This window comes from Lithobates pipiens, unplaced genomic scaffold (genome assembly GCF_037356315.1).
Source record: "Lithobates pipiens isolate NorthernLeopardFrog02 unplaced genomic scaffold, aLitPip1_a1.2 Scaffold_16, whole genome shotgun sequence".
In the NCBI taxonomy this organism is placed as follows: domain Eukaryota; kingdom Metazoa; phylum Chordata; class Amphibia; order Anura; family Ranidae; genus Lithobates; species Lithobates pipiens.
The window spans coordinates 378,840,662-378,856,994 of record NW_027507748.1 but is presented as its reverse complement, the minus strand read 5'-3'; the positions used below and the strand labels follow the sequence as shown (position 1 = coordinate 378,856,994).

Sequence of the window (16,333 nt, the reverse complement as noted above, 5' to 3'; positions counted from 1 at the left end):
AGACCACCCTAGAGAAAGGGTGCTCAACTTGAAAATCCAAAAGGTTTCACTTGAGTATAACCTCTTGAACCTTTTCCCATCTGGCAGGGAACGAGAGACTGACTCAGTGATACCTCTGATGACATTAATCCTTCTGCCTGGTACAACTCCTGAACAACATGCAAAACTGACTATACAGAATGTTCCATTTACACAGAGGATCACAACAACTCTTTATGTAAATAAGAGTTGCCTGCTGTGGCCTTAAAATGTATACATGAACATATCCTCCCAGAATACCCATGGAAGTGATTCACATGCACGAAGGTCAGGACTTAAGATGATGATGATCACAGCATCTATGTATCTGTCATAGAAGACAGTGGGGGAAATATTTACTACAACTGGTGCCCACAGAATGTGGTGCAGCTCTGCATAGTAACCAGCTTCTAACTTCAGCTTGTTCTAAATTAAGCTTTGATAATAAAACCTAGAAGCGGATTCGTTTTTTTAAGCACTGATGCATCAGATTCAGTATGCACTAGTTTTAGTAAATCTCCCCAAATGCGTTTCGCAAAGGGGTTGCTGGCCCATGTAAATATTGGCATAACTGGGGGGAAAACTTGACCACACAGCTGTCACAACCTTCTGTATGAAGTCCTAGAAGAAATTGAAATTATGAATGAGAATAAAATCTACTGCCTCAACTATGAATTTTCGACATGCTCTTCAACCCGCATCTGGTTGCTCTTTTGACCTACAATACATGAATAGAACAATAATAATTCTTGGGGCCTGTTTTGGAGAATACAGGAGGCGTACTGAGAGCGCCGCCCCCCCCCATATCCTGGCGTTTTGCCCAGTACCACGATAATGACCGAGTAGACTTCTTCTCCTGGCCACTGAGTCACCTGTTCATTCTCAGGTGGGGACAGGTTTAAAGAGATTATGCTCCAGAGAAACCTTTTGGATTCTCGAGTTGAACACCCTTTCTCCAGAAACTAGACGTTTTGATAATTTTATAGGGTAAGCTTAAATAATAATTAAAAATACAATCACTATCACTGATGCAGGACTAAATGTATATACAAATATCTCACTTCTTCTCGCAGGGCATACTGTTCAATAAGTTTCTTTAACTTATCTCCAAGCTCTGCATTTTCCTGGCGGAGCTTAGCATTGTACACATCATGCTGCTCCATTTGTACTTGGATTTCATTCAACGTCATCTGGAAATGTGCAGTGGCTTCTTTACGCTCTTCCTCATATTCACGTGCCTGATGCATATTGTCTTCCTATATATTGGGAGTAAAAAAATGTATTAGGCAATTTCTCAAGAAAAGTAGGAACCTATATGGCTCCCAGTAGTTTGTATAAAACTGGAGATCAAATTAGAGCACACCTCTCTAACAGAACATTTTTGTTAAGGTAGTTTCAAATACAATGCTTAAATTTAAAGCGATTATAAAGAGAATAATAAATAATCATGTCTATACCAAACTGCTCTGTGTAATGAAATTTCACAGAGCAGCCACAAACCTCCTCTTTGGTCCCCCCGCAGGCGCTCCAGGCTCCTCCCCTATTCAGTGGCGCTTCCCATGGGGGCACTCGTGCGTGCCCGCTCGCTGCTGTGTCCATTGACACTCTGCCCTCTCCTCCATGTCACTGGCTTTGATTTACAGCACTGGAAGCCAATGGCTCCCCAGTGCCCCAGGAAAGCCAGTAGGACTTAGAAGTGAGGAGAGAGAAGAGCTGCAGATGTGCACAGTGCTGGATTCAATGAGGGCTCAGATAAGTATTAGGAAGGGTAAGGGGGATGCTGGTGCCTAAACATTTTTGACATTAATGCAAGGAAAGCATTAAGGTGAAAAATATTTAGGCTTCAGAACAACTTTAAGCCAGCTTGAAAAAGGATGTGAAAAGGCAATTTCTACAAAATGGCAGCAATACATCTGTTACAATCTTTGCAATGTGTAAAGCTCCTGGACGATTTTGTTTCTCCCCAGTTTTTCAGCCCTTTGGCTGACCTGATCAGTTGCATCATCTTGCAACCACCCACAATCTAGACAAACCTTTTTCAACATTTGGAACCCTTTAATTCATTGTCAAATTGTAATGTTCTATCTAAAAGCAACTTTTAATCATAAAATTAAGACTAATAGTGGCCAAATAGGAGCAGAAATATAAAAAAATTGTAGTGCCCCTCTACCTTGGTAATCACTCAAAACACTTGCTGGTTAGTGGAAAGAGGAAATTCTTTACTCGGTATTCAGGGAGAAAACCCTGAGAGTCAGTGGAACAATTTTACCCTCTCAGAGATTTAAAAAGGAGAGGCTCCACTGGTCCCATGCTCCTGCCTGCTGCTGCTGGAACTAAGATGGCAATATCAGGTAGGTAGGAGCTAAATCCACCATTGCTCATATCTCAAGGAAATGATGAACACTTCTCACATTATGGAAACAGCTCAATGTGGAATTTACAGAATACAAGTCGATGAGAGTAAAATAAAAGGTAAATTTGTTATATTCAGAAGAAAACATAACATTAAATATTCAAGTTTGAACTTATAATACACGTTATCTGAAGTTGGCTGACCTGTGTGTTGAAATCAGGTATTCAGTTACATAGCCTAACTTTTGGGTGTTTTTCATTAAATGTACCTATTTAAGCTTGACAGCTTTTGACAAAAAATGTATTTTTATTTTTTTGTTTACAAAGAGGAAAATCCCAGAACGTAACAAAGCTGATACAAAGGTTGCACTTTAGGGGAGTGCTGATAATATTTTCTTCCGATGGAGCTAGCATTGCAACATGATAAAATATTACTCAAGATGTTGCTAACCTTTAATGTTTTGTTGTGTCTTTGAAGCTCTCTGCAGAGCGATTCCAGTTTGCTTCTTGCAAGAATGGCCTTGCTGTGCTCACTCTGTAGATGCACCTTTTCTTTTATCACCTGAGACTGCTTTTTCTGCAAAATCTTCATCTGTTTCTGGAAGTTCCGGCTCTCTTCCAGCTGAACGAAGCAGTACAAGATTAAAAGCTTGTAAAGTCATCATTCATGACACAATATACACATTATCAAAAATACAGATAAAGCAATTAATATGTAATACGCACAAGATCAGCATATTTCTTGCAAAGGGCTGCCAGTTTTTCCTCTGGAGTTCTAAGAGTATGCAAAGCCTGCATTAAAAGCAGAACTTCTTTACCTGCAATGCAAACAACAAAGTTATAAGGGGTAATCATTAAACATTACATTATCGGGTAATCAATACAGAAGCTCATTGTGTAAAAGAAGGATTTGACTAAGGCTACACATACACAGGCATATTCATTTTTTCTCCAGATGTGTGGTCAGAAAAATTGTCTATAAGGTCACGTATGTACATGCATATGGCATTTATGGTGTTTAGAAGCGTATGAGCGTAAACGCAATCTTCAGGCTAGAATATTGATTTATTCTATCCACTGGAATAAGTATGCGCACTTAAAATTTATGGGAAAAAAAACTTCTCTGAACTGAATGCAGGTTTGGGGCATTTTTGTTACGCCTCTGAATGCGGGTCTAAAAGCACATCTGTAAATGACACAATGTGCATATGCACTTTAGATAACCTAGAGTTGCTTTCAGAGATGTAAAAAAAAAAAAAAAAAAAAAGAAAAAAAAAACACAAAAGATGCCTTTAAATGCAACATTTCTTCCGCCCGTGTGCCAAGAGGTCCTACCTGTAGAATCCTTTTCTCGAAGTACATTTCAGGACAGGACATAGGCTCCTTTAAGTCACAAAGTTGTTAGGCCAACTCATAAAACCCCTCCTGCTCACAGCAATCCTCTTTTTTGACAAGCAAAGGAAAATGCCAGAACAGAGGAGAGGGTGGCCTATGTCCTGTACTCCAAGAAAAAAGGATTGTAGAGGCAAGGCAAAAAGCCTAATTTCTTAGTACAGCATTGTACAGTGCAGGACACAGGCTCTTAAGTCTTGACAAAGGGACATCCCCAAGCAATACAACTGAGCGGTGAACACAGCAAAAAGTGCCAACAGACCCAAACAAGGGAATAATATTCACCAACTCAAAAGAGCAGTTAAAGCAATTTAGCACTGAACAAACGAGTCAAGTGGGCCTTAAAGTGTCATTAAACCCAAATGTCCATATACGCCAAATTACATTGTGTTCATACTCACTTTGCTACAAAATCATTTGTTTTCTGTAGATTGCAAAAAACCTGGTTCATCCTGCTGTTCACTGCACCTCCTAGTTTGTGTCCCTGCTGCAGCCTGAGATTGTGCAGACCAGCTGTTGCCACATCAACTGAGCATGCTGCAGGTAATTTCCTCCTTTTCGCTATCTGTGACTATAGAGTCAAGTGTGGGCATATACACAATGGTAAATGACAGTCCCCTCACTTCCTCCTCTACGTCCTTGTATTGCTAAACAATATGCGGGTGGGATAGAAGATTTTAATTGATGGAAGCTTCAAATCCCTGTTAGTCCCACCAAAGACACCAAAGACACAGGCCGGAGGGGCATGACAGTCTGTGATTGGCGAACCCCCTCCAGATATCTTTACAGCGTGAACAAAGTGAAAGCTATTGTCAGCCAAATTAAATTCCACCTACACCAGGTTACTCAAAAAAAAAAAAAAAAAAAAAAAAAAAAAGAAGAAAGATACACACCTTTATACTATACCCAACAGACTGCTTTGTATTTGCAAAAAAAAACAAAAAAAAAAAAACGTATGTCATATGGACCTGACAGTAGGGGTTTAACACATTTGTCCACATCCACAACCAAATATGTTGATTTCCTGAGAACGCAATAGCACAAGGCTTGGGGCAAGCATCCCGGCAAATACATAGGGGGCCATGGACAGGGAAAAGTTAAGGGCCACAAATTGCAATTGTTCCTCACCCACTACAAGTGCCAAGAACAGCTGATGTGGGGGAACATTTTTCATCTGCAGATACACATCCTTGACGTCTATGCATGTTAGAAATTTCCCACTGATACAATTACAAACTGGGCTGATTCCATCTGGAACTTCTGGACCTGCAAGGAGGTGCGGAGAACCTTCAAGTTTGGTATGAAACACATGCTCGCATTGATCTTTGGACACATGAACAAGTTTCAGTAATAGTAGTTAAGTTGTTCCTTGGAGGGAAGTGGTAAAATCGCTCCCAAAGTGTAAAGCTGTTGCAAAGCAGTCAAAAGGACCCACAAGTCAGGTGACCCTAAACGTCAGCAGATGGCCCCCTCACTTACATATGGGGGCATCTCTTCATTGCGAGGAGGACTTGGCTAGCTTCGACGCCCAGGAGTTGCTACAAATCCGAATGGAGGACTTGGCTTTGGAAACAGGATGGGAAGGACAAAAGGACTGCTTCCTGAACCCGGAAGCAGCACCATTGCTCTGGACACCGGAGCTTATTCTTACTGGGCAAGAGTCATTCTCCATCAAACAGCATCATCTCTCAACTCTGCAGGCCAGTTCTGCAGCCAGAGGATCTTGCACATCTGTACTGAAATCAGTGCCAGATGAGAATTTTGGTGCAGGAAGTCTGTCAAGCAGAGTACTGTGGGGTCCATCAGGATTGATCTAGGGTCACACCCCAGGTCCCAGACTGGCTAGTGGCCATAGACCTTAACAGTTGAATGGTGGCGCTTGAGTGATTAACAATCTTTAAGGCGTGACAAACGTTTTGTCCAGAGTCTTTAAAGACTTGGACATCCTCACAAGGGTAAGGGATTTGTTGAGGTAGTAAATAACCTGGAACCACCACTAGCATCTACTTTTTGTGGTAGATCCCCTCCACTGGGAACTGCTGTGGAAGGTGTACACAATTTGTCTGGTCTCTTTAAGTCCTCATATAACACACTGTGTACAAGTGGGTGAACTTAGAAATTTCTTAGTTTTGGGAAGAGATTCCATGCTGGAGACCCTAGGTCCAGCAAGTGTGATGGTTCTAGCTTTAAGTAGGAGTACACCTCTTAAAAAGGAGAAGTCCAGCCAAAGCTAGTTTGGCTGGACTTTGCCTGTGGATCACAGGAGTGCAATCAGTTTTGCACTCCTGCGACCCGTTTTCATTAGAGAGCGGACTAAAGTCTGCCCTCTGCTGACATCATGGGTGTCAGTCCAGGCACCACGTCATCATGACAATAAAGTCTGGATCCTCCAGGTGCTTGGACCGACACCCAGCTCAGCCTCTCAACGAGCCACTGAGAGCCTGAGCGAGCCAGCCGCCCCTGCCCCCTCCACAACCCAGTGCTCCAATGAGCGAGGAGGGGGCAGAGGAGAGAGCTGTAACTGACAGTCTGTACCTATCTGTTCAGGGAGTTTGAAAACAGAGTTATTGGCGGTGTTCGATAGCTCGGTTCTCAGTGCAGAGGTACCAGGGGACAGATGCAGCATTGGACCGATCCTGCATCCGCCTAGGTAAGTAGGATTCTTAAAAAAATAAAAATAAAAATCCTTTACTTCTCTTTTAATGGTTTCCTTCGGTTTGAGATTGAGGGAAACTGCCCATCAACCCAGGAAGAGTTCTCCCAAATAAGGATTCACATTCCACATTTTTCACCTCATCTTTATTGGGAATCAACAGTGAAGCGATGGATGAGCTGGGCAAGAAGTAGGTAACGTTGACTGATGACGCAGATGCCTTGTGTATTCTCTAGGAGAGCAGGGACTTTTCCCCATCAGGTCTGCCATAGAGGCTGAAAATAATTATATATATATAGATATATATATAGATATATATATATATATATATACACATATATACATATACACACACACACACACACACACATACACACACACTCCAAGGTGTGGTCAAGTTCTGGGTTTTGAGAGGAACCCTGGACAACCTCACCAAGGCTATGTGCACAGCTGGGCAGCCCCATGTCAAATTTCCCCTCTTCTCTGGCATTCGCCTTAAGGGTAAGGGGATACCCGGTGAGGAACACACAACCTTAGTCATTGCAAAGACTATTACAGCTGAACAAAAGGGATACAGCTGTCCTGTGTCCCATTGACTGAGGCTGCTGGATAACCCAGTGAAGACTGATGTGGAGATCGAACCCAAAACAAAAGCACGACAGTTGCTGAAGCTGGGATGAGCCTGTCAAGAGGCCAGCTGCCACCAGGGCAAAGGCTGCTTGCCTCCTACAGAAGGCAGGACTGCACACAGCGTGGGATATTGTGTGTCTAAATATGTTACAGGACTGGCAACAAAATCACCCTGCTGTGTGGAAAATTTGGAGAGAGATAGAGAGAGAGACTGTTTAAAGTGCCTTGGCCATTCTGCAACAAAATATGTAAAAAAAAAAAAAAAAAGCAATGCAGTGTGGTGTTCAGGGGCTACCCCCAGGTTGGACATTTCAAGGAAGATGGGACTATACATAAGAGAAAAGGGTGTCTAAGGAAAGGAACAAAGCCTAGGATTCACCACTCCAGGAAACAAGCATGTTCTCAGGGTATATAGCACCAGGTGAAAAATGTCCTGCTTCAAAAAGCATACCCTCTCCTCCATGGGGAGGGTGTTCTGACACTGGAACAAGCAGGTCTCATATTGGCTCAGCTCTGGACCTATAGAGAACCCTACAGCTAATTACACTCCAATGTAATGTTGTACCAAGGGTGAGCGCAACACACAGGGTCCTGTGCCCAATGGCAAAGTAAAAGGATAATCGGGGAACTGGAGAAAGTGCAGAGAAGGGCAACCAAACTGATAAGAGGCATTGAGGATCTCAGCTATGAGAAGATTCGAGGAAATTAATTTAGTCTCTCTTGAGAAGAGGAGAATAAGGGGGGGATAGGATCAACATGTTCAAATATATAAAGGGTTCATATAGTGAACTTGGTGTTGATTTATTCTCTTTACGGTCAACCCAGAGGACAAGGGGGCACTCTTTACGTCTAGAGGAAAAGAGATTTCATCTCCAAATACGGAAAGGTTTCTTCACAGTAAGAGCTGTGAAAACGTGGAATAGACTCCCGCCAGAGGTGGTTCTGGCCAGCTCAGTAGATTGCTTTAAGAAAGGCCTGGATACTTTCCTGAATGTACAGAATATAACTGGGTACTAACATTTATAGGTAAAGTTGATCCAGGGAAAATCCGATTGCTTCTTGGGGGATCAGGAAGGAATTTTTTTCTACTGCTGTAGCAAATTGGAGCATGCACTGCTGGGGTTTTTTGCCTTCCTCTGGATCAACTGTGGGTATAAAATTGGGTATATTGGATTGTACAATGTTTTTTATTTTAGTTATTTATTGTTTTTAAAGGTTGAACTGGATGGACTTTTTTCAAACTATGTACAGGCCAGCCCTTATTTCCATTACCATGTTTCTTCTGCCAGGGTCCGAGTACAGTTCTGTAGAGGTGACTGTTAGAAAAGTTTTAAATGTTTATTGTGTGACTATTAAAAAACAATAACTCTGAGACTGATTTTTAAAATGACTTCTGAGCACGTTGTTGTATTAACTTGCTGTATCGTTTTGCTTTAACTAACTCCATAGTAGTTAGTAACTCCATAGTAAATTGTAGGATGGATTAGGCTTAACTATAGATGGTAGCATAAGATTGTACAGGAAACCCTAATTAGCCAAAATAAAGTACCACCGTGTACCAGGCATGCTATCTGTGTTTCCTCAGCCAATAGAAGCGTAGAGGCTGTATTATTGTAGGTATTAGAAGGGGGAATATACATTCCTTTGTGTGAGTCTTACTGGATCTTTTGCCTTGTAAGCTTCATCCTTGTGTGTGACACATCAGAAATAAAATTGTCTGCTTCTCAATACACCTGGAGTTTGACTGATCACAAGAGAAGAATAATCCTAACAGTGACCAATCCAAAAGCTGCAATCATACTGCCCCAGTGGCGCTGATGCAGCCTGGTGAAGGAGGATATCTTTTTGTAAGTAAGCAAAGTCTTCAATTTGCTAGCAAGTTTGGAAATGTCAGGCAGAAACCTGCTCGGTGTAGAGAAGCCATCCATCACTTAAAGTGAAGTTCCACCCACTTTTGGGAGGTGGTCTTAAACGAAAGACCACCTCTCCACCCCTCGTTTTTGGATATTAAATGATAATTTTTTATTCTATAGTACCTTCTATTGAAGTACAGCCTGTACTTCTGATCCATCCGGTCCGCAGCGCATGACGTCATATCCTTTCCTTTTTTACGGCGAGCCCAACCCCTCCCCCCTGCTGTCTTCTGGGACCTGTGTGTGTGTCCCAGAAGACAGCTGGCCATTCACAGAGCACAATGCGATTCACACATGCGCAGTAGGAAAGGGGCAGTGAAGCCGCAAGGCTCGGCTGCCCGTTTCCCTTAGTTAGAATGGCGGCACCTGCACCCGATTCAATGGAGGGATCGGCCTCTGGGGGCCAAAATCGCAGGCTTCCTGGACAGGCAAGTGTCCTTATTAAAAGTCAGCAGCTACAGTGTGTGTAGCTGCTGAATTTAAAAAAAAAAAGAAAAAAAAGCAAAGAACTTGGCATTGTTGGGGGTCAGACAGGCGGTTCTTACATCTTTGTTTACATCTTTGTTTACCAGGGTCTTTAACTGAAGATGGCAACATATAACCCATACCAAGACTTAAAGTGATAAGAAACACACCATGTTTAATTTATATTGTCCCTTCTATTTACATATGTGGACGATGGTACTGTAATTATTTTAATAATAAAAAAAAAGTACCTTTTTTCCCCCCAATCGATATACAGCTCGTCTCGTAACCAGATCTTTCTCAGCCTGTCTACAGGGAAACATAAGCAGGAGGAGCTTCTAGTCCTCGGTTGCTGGTCAAATGTTCAAAATAAAAAAAAAATAATAAAAAATGAATACAGCCTTTCGGATACAGAGTAAAAAGTAATTCATATCAATAAACTGTTTTGCAACTCCTTAACGCCGCTAGGGCCTGTATCCCTGCTATGTGGAGGCAATCTCAGCCCCCATCCAGGGTCCTGTGGTACTCTAAAGTCAATCACATCCTCCGGATGGAGGAACTGACAGCTACCCTTCACAACACGGTAGAACAATTCTGTAACAAATGGAGGCCCTGGAGGTACTACACCGGTACACGGGAGTACCTACATGAGATAACCCGTGCTTCTACCCCAGAGACTGAATAATCGCCTCAAATGAGGGTATGCAACCAAAGTGGGCAGCCTGCCGGTGTCCCCTCCCCCCTTTTTTTTTTCTCTCTCCCTCTTCACCCGCCCGCCTCTCCCTGCCCTCCCCAAAATGCTCCTCCTTCCTCCCTTCTGCCTTCCTTGAACATACTCTGTCATTTTAAGTGTGGGGGGGGAACAGGTGAACCCGTAGATCCAGCCTCACACCATGGACCCTGCGACTCGTGTAAAAATGGGTCATTACGGGCTGTGTTCTCACAGACCCTGTAGACCCCCCTTTCCAACATTTGCTCTGACCATGGATATAATAGCTGTATGATTATTCTCGTTGAAATTTTATTTGGCAGAATTCATTTTGTCTAGAAATGTTCTGCTCTTTGTTTTTGTTGTATAGACGCTATGTTTGTACCGTTAAAATGTAACATCTGGTTATAGTGTACAGTTAATTGCCTTGAACAAATAAATAAAATAATTAAAAAAATAAAATAAACTGTTTTAAATTGTCATACAATTATATATTTGAATTTGAATCTTTAGAATTTTTTTGTGGGTGGATATCTACCAGTCACAGGCGCGCGCGTGCCTCTCCATCCTGGGTCTGAGAATAAGAGGCAGATGAAGCCTCCATTATTCTACATGTAATATCCTACCTTCAGCTGTTTAGCTGGTTAGTGAGCATGGAGAAGGGAGGGAGGGAGTGGGCTGTCACTTACCGATGTGTATACACCCACATGTGTGACTCTATAGTCACATGGGCTGTTCAGACGTAAAAGGAAGGAAATGTTCAGCGTAGAAACTCGATGAAAACTGAGCATGTGCAGATTTGCCACTATTGCATCCCTAGCTGAACTGGGGACATGGACAAAAGGGGGAGATAGAGAACAGCAGGATCAACCAGGTTTTTTTGCAGAATACAGAAAACGAATCTCATAGTAACTGAGTGAGTATGAACAGCATTTAGTACACCATTTATTGATAGTTTTTAAGATGTGAACAGCTTCTGGACTGACCACCTCATATATACTGTGGCAGGGCAGCCTGGCTGCACAAAATCAAGAACCTGTACGTCTAGCTGTGATTGGACACAGCGGAAGCCAAATCAGCGGGTCAGGCGGGTGACTCGACCCGCCGAACGTTCAGTGGAGAGATGGAGCAGCGGTGTGCCTACCTAAACAAGGCGAACCACTGATCTGTCAGGGAGCAAAAGAGACCTTGTGTTTCTCCAGGGTATTCGTCCCCCCCACAGTTGGTAAACGCCTCCCGGGACACACTCAACTCCTTGATCACCCCTAGTTTTTACCCCTCCCCTGCCAGTGTCATTTATACTGTGACTTAGTGTCCAATTTGTCCGCCACAAATAATTATTCATATATTATATATATATATCTCCAATAGTTGTAGAAGCTATAACTTTTGTGCAAACCAATCAATATACCATTATTGGGATTTATTTTTTACCAAAAATATGTACCAGAATACATATTGGCCTAAAAAGAATGAAGATTTTTTACTTTATTTTATTGGGAATGTTTTATAGCAGCGAGTAAAAAAAAAAAAATAGCATTTTCGTACTCAACGTAAAATCCTTTTCTCTGAAGTTCATTGACGGACACAGCTCCAGTAATCTTGACCGTAGGGTTATTACGCCACCTTCAGGAGAGGACTAGGCAGAACATGTAATACATGTGAAAAAACAGAACTTTACAGTTCCACCCAGGGGGCGGTCCCTCTGGTAACCCCTCAGCCTGCTTCCTGCAGCTCAGTATGTCAAAAAGCAGTATAATGTAAATCAATAGGAAGGGAGGGGACTGTGTCCGTCAATGAACTTCAGAGAAAGGGATTTTACGGCGAGTACAAAAATCCTATTTTCTCTTTCGTTCATTGACGGACACAGCTCCAGTAAACTTGACTGTAGGGATGTCCCCAAGCAGTGTCATAACAAGGGGTGGGAACAGCAATAAAACTTCACCCACAACCAACGGTGTTCCCTGACAGGGGAGTCACCATCTTAACTAACCGCATCAGAACTTGTGGTCAACAAATGCAACAGCGCATTAATACTCAAAATTAACTGTTCATTAAAACAGAAGAAAGAATGCACAATTGCAACATTACAATGCCGCCTGCAAAACTTTGCGGCCAAAGCAGGCATCCGAAGATGCGCTTACATCCACTTTGTAGAACTTTGTAAAAGTGTGAACGGACGACCAAGTCACCACCTTACACACTTGAGTGATTGACGCTTGATGTCGTAAAGCCCAAGAGGTTCCAATTGCCCTGGTGGAATGGTCCGTGAAAGGAAAGGGGGGCACCTGGCCCTTCAAGGCATAGGCCTGGACCACAATCTGTCTGATCCACCTGGTAACGGTGGCCGACGAGACCGCCATACTTTTTTTGGACCAGCTACCAAAACGAACAGAGTCTGACTTCCGAAAGGGAGCCGTGGCAGACAAATATACCTTTAGAGCCCGGACCACATCCAGAGAATGAAGGGCCGCCTCCTTAGGATGTGTCGGTTTAGGACACAGAGATGGTAACACAATGTGTTCATTGATGTTACATAGTTAGTAAGGTTGAATAAAGACACCAGTCCATCCAGTTCAACCTGAGTGTCTACAATTGTCCCTATCCCTGTACATTGTACACTCACATCGGTCCCTACCCTCAAGGAGCCCACAATCCAAAGTCCCCATTCATATGCTAGGGCCAATTTTGGACAGAAGCCAATTAACCTACCTGCATGTCTTTGGAGTGTGGGAGGAAACCGGAGTACCTGGAGGAAACCCACGCAGGCACAGGGAGAACATGCAAACTCCAGGCAGGTAGTGTCATGGTTGGGATTCGAACCAGCGACCCTTTTTACTGCTAGGCGCAAGTGCTAACTACTACACCACTGTGCCGCCCATGATGTGAAACGCCGAAACCACCTTTGGCAGAAAAGGTTGCAGACACAACACCACCTTATTCTTATTGATAACCAGATAAGGTGACTTGCAAGACAAGGCTGCCAGTTCCGAAACCCTCCTAGCCAATGTAATGGCCACTAGGAAGACTACTTTCTGAGAAAGTCAACAAGGGAATTTCCCTGATGTTCTCAAACGGCAGTTTCTGAAGCGCTGATAGCACCAGATTCAGATCCCATGGGGGCAAAGGTGGATGCACCGGAGGAACTACATGCCAGACCCTTTGAATAAAAGTGCTCACTGGAGAGTGAGACGCCAGGGGTCGTTGGGAAAAAAAAAAAAAAAAAAAAAAAAAAGCCAAGGCTGTTATTTGTCCCTTAATGGTGCTTAAAGCCAATTTCTGGTCTACCCCTCGCTGTAGGAACAGCAAGATCCTGGAAACGGAATAGGTGCGCTGACGGCACCCTTTCTCCTCACACATGGAGATGTAGGCCTTCTAGGTACGATGGTATATCTTCCAAGAAGAAGATTTTTGTGCCCTCAACATAGTTGAAATCACAGAGTCCGACAGGCCCCTGTTTCTTAGCACCTGGCTCTCAACAGCCATGCGGTTAAAACCAGCGTTGGTAAAGCAGGATGGAGAATCAGACCTTAACACAGAAGGTCTTCTCGCAACGGTAGTCGCCAGGTAGCGTCCGCAACCAGGCGTACTAGGTTGGCGTACCAGGGGCGCCAAGGCCAATCTGGGGCAATCAGTATCACTGGAATCCCCTCAGCGGAGCAGGTGTGGTAATAGTTTTAGCAGAGGAAAAGCATAGATCAGTTGGTACTGATCCCATGGACCCACCAGCGCGTCTGCCCAAGGATCTCTTGTCCTGGATACAAATCTAGGCACCTTCCGATTGAGACAGGAGGCCAGGAGATCCACATATGGTGTGCCCCACCACAGGCACAGCAGCCTGAACACCTCCATATGCAACGCCCATTCTCTTGGGCCCAGCAGCTGGTGACTTGGGTAGTCCATCTGCCAGTTTTCTACTCCCGGGATGTAAATGGCCGACAAGGCCGGTACATGTCGCTCTGCCCACTGAAGGATTTGAGCGACCTCCCATGCTGCAGCCAAGCTTCTTGTTCCTCCTTGAAGGCTGACATATGCTACCGCTGTGGCGTTGTCTGACTGGATCCTGATCGGACGCCCTCTTAGTCTCGTCAACTATGTGGAGAGGCAAAGCCTGATCACTCGGAGCTCGAGCACATTGATCGGCAACTTGGATTCCTCTCCCGACCAGAGGACCTGGGTCGACTGTATTCCCAGTACTCCACCCCAGCTGGTCAGGCTGGAGTCCGTTGTGATCACTGTCCAATGTAGAGGTAGGAACAACTTCCCGGACCAAAGTGCTGGGGACCTCAGCCATCAGAGCAGGGAATCCTGACTGACTGGCTCACCCGAATCTGCTGATCCAGGGATAATGGAGATTTGTCCCATTTTGTGAATATCTCCTTCTGCAAAACTCTGGTGTGAAACTGGGCGTACGGTACTGCCTCGAAGGAGGCCACCATGAGGCCCAGGACTCGCATGCAGAAGCACAGCGACGACCACCTGCGGTTCATCAATAGATTTACTGCAGCTCTGAGAGTCTGCAGTTTGCCTGAAGGAAGAAAAACTCTTGCTTCCATGGAGTGCAGCAGTAAACCTAGGTACTCCAAGGGCTGAGTCGGTATAAGCACTGACTTTGAGGTTCAACAGCCACCCAAATTTCTGCAGGGTTTGCATGGTGATCGCCACATCCTCCTTTAATTCTGAGGCGCAACCTGCTCTCAGGAGGAGATCATCTACTTACCCTACAACTGCGATCCCGTGTTGTCGCAACAACGCCAAAATTGGAGCCAATACCTTGGAAAAGACTTGGGGGGGGGGGGGGGTTATGCCAAGCCAAAAGGGAGAGCCACAAACTGGTAGTGGGCTTCCCCTACTGCAAATCGCAGAAACCTCTGATGCCTGAGGCATATGGGCATGTGCAGGTACGCATCCTGGATGTCCAAAGACACCAGGGAGTTCCTTTGATGGAGTGCAGCGACTACCGAGTGAACGGATTCCATTCTGAACCTCTGAACTTTTACAAAGCAATTGTAATTGTCCAAGATTGGATGCAACCCTTCCTTTTTGGGGACTAGAAACAGATTTGAGTAGAACCCCTGGAACCTGATTCTGGAACAGGCACTATCACCCCGCGGCTTAGCAGGTCCCTTACTGCCCCCATTAGGGCCTCCCGGCGAGCCGGGAGTAAGGGTATGCTGGAAGGGAAGAATCTGTTTGGTGGCCAAGAGAGGAACTCTATCTTGTAGCCGAAGTCCCAGATGGACTAAAAAGCCTCTTTAACCACTTTCAGACCGGACCATTTTGCTGGTAAATGACCAGAGGTCTTTTTACACTTTGGCACTGCGCTGCTTTAACTGGTAATTGCGCGGTCATGCAATGTTGTACCCAAACAAAATTTGCGTCCTTTTCTTCCCACAAATAGAGCTTTCTTTTGATGGTATTTGATTGCCTCTGCGATTTTTATTTTTTGCGATATAAACGTAAAAAGACCGCAAATTTTGAAAAAAAATGATATTTTCTACTTTTTGTTATTAGAAAAATCCAATAAACTCAATTTTAGTCATACATTTAGGCCAAAATGTATTCAGCCACATGTCTTTGGTAAAAAAAAAGTCAATAATTGTATATTTATTGGTTTGCGCAAAAGTTGTCACATCTACAAACTAAGGTACGTTTTCTGGAATTTACGCAGCTTTTAGTTTACGACTGCCTATCTCATTTCTTGAGGTGCTAAAATGGCAGGGCAGTACAAAACCCCCCCAAATGACCCCATTTTGGAAAGTAGACCCCCTAAGGAAATTGATAAGAGGCATGTTGAGCCCATTGAATATTTTATTTTTTTGCCTCAAGCGATTGAATAATGACAAAAAAAAAAATTTTTTTTTTTTTTTACACAAAGTTGTCACTAAATGATATATTGCTCACACATGCTATGGGCGTATGTGAAATGACACCCCAAAATAAATTCTGCTGCTTCTCCTGAGTATGGGGATACCACATATGTGGGACTTTTTGGGAGCCTAGCCGCGTACGGGGCCCCGAAAACCAAGCACCGCCTTCAGGCTTTCTAAGGGCGTAAATTTTTGAGTTCACTTCTCACTACCTATTACAGTTTTGAAGGCCATAAAATGCCAAGATGGCACAAAACCCCCACAAATGACCCCATTTTAGAAAGTAGACACCCCAAGCTATTTGCTGAGAGGCATGTTGAGTTCATGGAAT

The 16,333-nt window shown here is 43.9% G+C and overlaps 1 protein-coding gene across 1 annotated transcript in view; it reads right to left on the bottom strand.

Moving 5' to 3' along the window:
• TXLNG (taxilin gamma) overlaps nucleotides 1-16,333 on the bottom strand; it is an 89,573-nt gene that overhangs the window by 23,391 nt on the left and 49,849 nt on the right. Inside the window, exons 3-5 of the mRNA XM_077482198.1 lie at nucleotides 3,097-3,188; nucleotides 2,822-2,992; nucleotides 1,080-1,274 (exon numbers count right to left, since the gene is read on the bottom strand). Of these exons, the coding sequence (XP_077338324.1) occupies nucleotides 1,080-1,274; nucleotides 2,822-2,992; nucleotides 3,097-3,188 (458 nt within the window). The remainder of the gene's footprint in view (nucleotides 1-1,079; nucleotides 1,275-2,821; nucleotides 2,993-3,096; nucleotides 3,189-16,333) is intronic.